At 34.4% G+C, this 6,422-nt stretch overlaps 1 protein-coding gene across 1 annotated transcript; it reads right to left on the bottom strand.

Moving 5' to 3' along the window:
• Nucleotides 1-2,587: 2,587 nt before the first annotated feature.
• Nucleotides 2,588-5,745, bottom strand: LOC113399280 (uncharacterized). Its single transcript, XM_064219587.1, has 3 exons — nucleotides 5,592-5,745; nucleotides 3,413-3,658; nucleotides 2,588-2,799 (listed from the first exon to the last, which is right to left on the bottom strand). The coding sequence occupies exons 2-3, from the start codon at nucleotides 3,627-3,629 to the stop codon at nucleotides 2,588-2,590; spliced, it is 429 nt and encodes a 142-aa protein (XP_064075657.1). The 5' UTR covers nucleotides 3,630-3,658; nucleotides 5,592-5,745.
• Nucleotides 5,746-6,422: the final 677 nt, after the last annotated feature.

Below are 6,422 nucleotides of genomic sequence, written 5' to 3'. Positions count from 1 at the left end.
ATACATCGAATCGAAAGAGAAAAAATTAGGCTCAACTAGACGATATCTTGTCATTATTACGATTAAAAAAAACTTATGTCAAAAGAAAAGAAAGTGTTCTTTTAGCAACCACACATCACGACGTGTCACCTAGATGTTAGCATGATATAAAGACTTTTTTTCAATTTGGATTTCGTTATATGAAATATTATATGAATTATTTTTATCTGTATTATATCACAGACATTTTTTTGTCGCTTTTGTTTGTGCCAAAAAGGCACAGATTATTTCGCCAATGTCACGTGCCTGTCACTGTTGTATATTGATATTATCTTTTTAATCTGTCAACATAAAAATTGACAGATACTCGTCATGGCGGGAAAATTGACTCTCGGATTTTTCATTGCTGATCGAGTAAAATGTTATTACATGAAAACCCGGCTTCGCTCGGGTGAAATAAATTAAACTAAACAAACACGAGATGGCCCAGTGGTTAGAACGCGTGCATCTTAACCGATTATTTCGGGTTCAAATCCAGGCAGGCACCACTGAATTTTCATGTGCTTAATTTGTGTTTATAATTCATCTCGTGCTCGGCGGTGAAGGAAAACATCGTGAGGAAACCTGCATGTGTCTAATTTCAACGAAATTCTGCCACATGTGCATTCCACCAACCCGCACTGGAGCAGCGTGCCGGAATATGCTCCAAACCTTCTCCTCAAAGGGAGAGGAGGCCTTAGCCCAGCAGTGGGAAATTTACAGGCTGCTAATGTAAATACGGTTTATCATTTCCTTTTTAAATAACATATAATTATCAAACGTCTATAATTTTTATTTAAGTGGTGAAAATAATGAAATTTAACTAATTTTGACATTCCGTTCAAAAGTATATAGTAAGTATTCGTTAAGTTCCTTTTGTCAAACATGGCCGCCCGTTGAAGTGTCATGTCATTGAAATTCACGGATTTAATATCGAAATATCTCGATTGTATGAATTTTGCGGGTCTATCGTATACCTTCACGAAATTATTAATATAATTTATTATAAGATAAAATAAGAAAACCTATTAACAATAGATTTATTTCTAAGTTGAGGCCAAGTCCTTACAATAACCTTCTTATTTTTAGATCAATCTTTTATGGAATTCATCTACAAATACAAGATTCATCTGCAAGTACAGACACTTGAAGTTGTATGGATTTGATTAACATAAAAAACTAATTATACCCTGTTCAAGTTAGCTTGATGTTTTTGACAGACGGGCTAATGATGGGAAACAGAAAATGTAACATATATCACAGTCGATGGAACGATGGAATGCGTAATTCAAAGAAGAATTCAAATTTTGTTTTAAACCTTATTTTTCTAAAAAGAGTTATACCAGCTAAAGAGACCCCAACCACTAGCCAAAAAAAAACACCAACCAAAATGAACCCAGTTCGTAATAATAACTTAACAATGATCTTTAATAACGACTTTTTGTAATCGATATTTGTAACAGTTACTGCCTGTTATTCGTGTCCCGACCGTCCGACCGATGTAACGTTGTACAAGCGTCTATTATTATCAGTGTTTCTATTTAAATTTTTCTATGAAGCAATAAAACGTCTTAAAATTTTCGGATAACGCTCGAATCTTTACAGAGTTTTGTGTTATACGTATTTTTTTTTAAATATTTTTACAATTTTTAAAATCATTAAAATAAGAAAATAATATGTCCGTCATTGCAAGGTTATGTCGATCAGAAAAAAAATTATATCTGTCAAAAAGATCATGCCATCTTGTACAGGGTAAAATAAACGGTCTTTGACATTTCAAATGAGACCAGTTGAAATGTCAAATGACTGTCGAAATTAAGATACATTTTAATAAATATTTCTTTATTAATCTTGTTTCAAATCCATTTCATTATTTTCATTCGATAATTCCACGCCATTATATGAATTAGTCACATTTGCATGTTCAATGATGACTTTGATATTATCTTTTAATTTAGCTTTATCTGTAAAGTGAATTAAAATTAACTCAATTAATTAATTTTATACTAGAAACCTGACTAGTTTCGGTATTGTTCGCACTATAACTGCATAGTATAAAACAAAGTCGCTTCCCGCTGTCTGTATGTCTGTCCCTATGTATGCTTAGATCTCTAAAACTACGCAACGGATTTTGATGCGTTTTTTTTTAATAGATAGAGTGATTCAAATGGAAGGTTTATGTATAATACATGCATAATATTGTAGAGAAAGACTGATGTAAATAAACATAATTTTTTACCCTTACATTGCAAACGCTGGCCGAACCCTACGAGATAGTTCAAAATAATGTATTACAGCTTTTTACATCTGAAAAATGTCTTGTAAGTATTGCACTCGTGCGAAGCCGGAGCGGGTCGCTAGTATATTTATAAATTACAGCCGATTCTGTTGTACAGACTATTATTGTTAAGTTTCATCGTAACCCATTTAGTACTTTTTGCGTAGTAACAAACATAAATACATACAAACCTTCAGCTTTACAATATTACCAAGGATAAGGAACTATCGATGGCTTGAAGATCACATTGGACTAGATGCGGAAGACTACGATTGGCATTTAAAGATTCTGTTAACTGGCATGGCCGCGATGGGCGATGGGCACAGTAACTCGTGACGTTTTACCTGGTAGGCAATCTAACGGGCAAGGGCAAATGGCTGATATATCAGGGCTGGTGATACGTATATTGGCATACGAGTGCTTGAGGATAAATTTCTCGTTGTCACACCCGCACTTCCGGCAGGATCTCACACGTTTCACCACTTCCTTGGTGCTGCTGAATCCTGGCAAAGAACCAATGTTCACACGTAAGGAAGATTTACTAATAAGATTAAATATATACTAGAGGGTCGAATTACGAAATCCATGACGGGTTCTGTTTTGATTTAATTCCATTTTAAACTGACGACGTCTGTTTGCACGTTTTAAATTGGGTTTTTTAATTTTTTATTCATATACAGCCATAACGATCTTTAAAATTACACAACGGATTTTGATGCGGTTTTTACAATAGATAGAGTGATTCAAGAGGAAGGTTTATATGTATAATACATGCACAATATAGTAGAGAAACACTGATTATTTTAGAGGTTTCTGAAGTGATGTCGGTTTGGTCGGTTCCTCTTAAATTATAATTATAATATTCCGGTTAATCATATTAAAAGCTTTAGCACAAAATGCTTTATACATATATTGAAATTGGAGTGTCTGTTTGTAATATTAAAATAACCGCTTTGTACTGAATGTATGTATTTACGGAGAATGTGACAAAAAAACATTTTTTATGATTTTTGCCAGTTTGTCTGTTTGTTCCGGCTAATCTCTGGAAGGGCTGGACCGATTTTGATGGATATTTCACTGGCAGATAGCTGATACAATAAGGAGTGACGGTCTTACCGGCGTTATCAAAATGAATGGGAACATTTTTGCTCTTGTTTTTAGCTATCCGAGTCCCAATAGATTTGAATGCCTTCTTGACTGACTCCGCGAGACTCTTCTTGTCTGGTGACGAAAATAGGGGGCACAGGCACTGATCAACTGGGCCGTTTCCTTCTTGTAACTTCAGCAGTGACGTCTCGTCGATTTCCTTAAGCATACTTTCGTAATCCGACATTTCCGTGCAATCTCCGCTAGAGGGTCGGCCTGAATGTGAAATATATAATTAGTATTTATACTGTTATAAGTCTCGGTAGAATCTTCGTTCCAAAACGGCATTTGTTTAACACATAAAAATCAACTTATATTAAGTACGATTCGATCAACAATTGCGCCAACAAAAACTTTACAACTGAACAGTGGTTGAGTGTTACTGCCGTACAACTAATTACTAACGTAATTAAACTTGACACAGCGATTGTTCGAGTCTTAGATTTTCACACGTACAGACATACAGACGTATATTTATATAATTCGAATTGAGGCGATCTACTAAGCTAAGCTTAAATATAATCTTCTATTTTCTTTTTTTTTTTTAGATAATCAACATGAAACGGTACCTTGATCCAGCTTTTTTTTATGGCATTGGTTGGCGGACGAGCATATGGCCCACCTGATGGTAAGTGGTCACCGCCGCCCATAGACAAAGGCGCTGTAAGAAATATTAACCATTCCTTACATCACCTATGCGCCACCAACCTTGGGAACTAAGATATTATGTCCCTTGTGCCTGCGATTACACTGGCTCACTCACCCTTCTAACCGGAACACAACAATACACTGTACTGTTATATAGTGTATTTGGCGGTAGAATATCTGATGAGTGGGTGGTAACCCAGACGGGCTTGCACAAAGCCCTACCACCAAGAAAAATCATAACTGTAATTTTTTTTTTTTAGCATTAGCAGCCTGTAAATTTCCCACTGCTGGGCTAAAGGCCTCCTCTCCCTTTGAGGAGAAGGTTTGGAGCATATTCCACCACGCTGCTCCTATGCGGGTTGGCGGAATACACATGTGGCTGAATTTCGTTGAAATTAGACACAAGCAGGTTTCCTCACGATGTTTTCCTTCACCGCCGAGCACGAGATGAATTATAAACACAAATTAAGCACATGAAAATTCAGTGGTGCCTGCCTGCGTTTGAACCCGAAAGCATCGGTTAAGATGCACGCGTTCTAACCACTGGGCCATCTCGGCTCTTGTACTGTAATGGCTCTTGTACAACTGTATTCCAATCATATACAAAATTAAGAAAGATAATCTTCACATTGGACTGACGAGATATGATTGGTTGATATAATTATTATCAGAACGTTCGAAGTAAAATTGAAGTATTATTAATGTTGCCGAAAATGAGTAACTACTGAGTTTCTTGCCGGTTCTTCTCGGTATAATCAACATTCCGAACCGGTGGTAGCTTCACTTAATATAGTTTTTTCTATGACGATTCAAAAGTGCTTGCAAAAGCCTACGTGAAAAAAGTACATTTTGATTTTGAATGAGGAAATATTAACAGATAACTGTTTGTAGTGTATATTATATAACAGAAATATTAGTAAGTCGCGCGTAAGATAAAATTTGTAATTTGCTTAACTTCATTACACAGTATAAAACAAAGTCGCTTACCGCTGTCTGTCCCTGTGTATGCTTAGATCTTTAAAATTACACAACGGATTTTGATGAGGTTTTTTTTAATAGATAGATCGATTCAAGAGGAAGGTTTATATGTATAATACACGCACGATATAGTAGAGAAGCACTGATCATTTTAGAGGTTTATGAAGCGATGTCATAAATAAACACATTTTTTGCGCTTTGCGCCCTACGAGATAGATCAAAATAATGTTCTACAGTATTGTACACCTTAAAAAGGTCTTCAAAAAAGTCCGCAATGGTATATGTTAATATAAATCAATAAGGTCCTTTACAGCGCGTAATTTGAATGAATATTTTCGAAGATATCACAGATTTAAAACGCAGGGACATGGCGGTTTGTATTGTCCAATGACTGAAAAAACTGTGAACGTTGTAAGATATTCTGTAGTATACTTATTTTAGTATAAGCATAGAAGCCGAGGCGGGTCGCTAGAAAAATATAATTATACTCAAAATATAATGTTTCGAAATTATCATTACTCACAAAAACATAATTCGTGCAATGGTTTTTGTTACATGTTAAATGTCCTTAATAAAGTACATTTATTCGTTTATATTCATGTTGGGTCTTTGGACCTTGCGTGGATCAGCTCTAGTTGCAAACTATCACTGTCGGGAGTGATGGTGAAATATTACTAAAAATACATTTTGTTAATACATTAAGTTAGTGATGACATTTCGACTTTGACATAATTTTTTTTTTTAGTTATTTTAGGCAAAGATTGTACATTAAAAGTCCATATCACGTGCATGGGGAAAAATCAACCAAATCGACTTGACGACATTTTTTTCTAGTAAATATTTAGATGGTTTTTTTTTTAATTGAATATATATATTTTCTTTGTGAACCGATATTAATAAAACAAACAAACACTACGCTATATGTTACCACACGGTTACTACACTACAGATTTCGAACACTTACGATTTTATTATATAAATAGATTATCAAACTTTTATAAAATGTTAAAAATTGGTACTTATGTTTAATATTTAGTATAAGAACTAATTGTGGTATAATAATACAAATAAAAGAAAAAAAAGGTTAAAACTGTCTATTTTATTGTATACAAAATAAAAATACAAATATTGTAAGTTTAATTGAATTAGGTTTATTTTACAATAATTTGTTAACTAACATCGAAAGAAATAAAAACAATTCTATTGTCCTATCTATTTTTTATGAGATTTATGATTGATCTTACTTCGCTCTGTTGGGCGCCATCTATTAGAATATTTGGGCGTAACTTCATTACCTCGCTTAACCATTAGTTCACGGGCTTGCCGCTTTTGTTGATTTTGTAAGTGTGTGCGT

Source organism: Vanessa tameamea, chromosome 29 (assembly GCF_037043105.1).
Source record: "Vanessa tameamea isolate UH-Manoa-2023 chromosome 29, ilVanTame1 primary haplotype, whole genome shotgun sequence".
Taxonomy (NCBI): Eukaryota; Metazoa; Arthropoda; class Insecta; order Lepidoptera; family Nymphalidae; genus Vanessa; species Vanessa tameamea.
The sequence above is the reverse complement of the archived record's forward strand: the minus strand, read 5'-3'. Positions and strand labels throughout refer to the sequence as shown.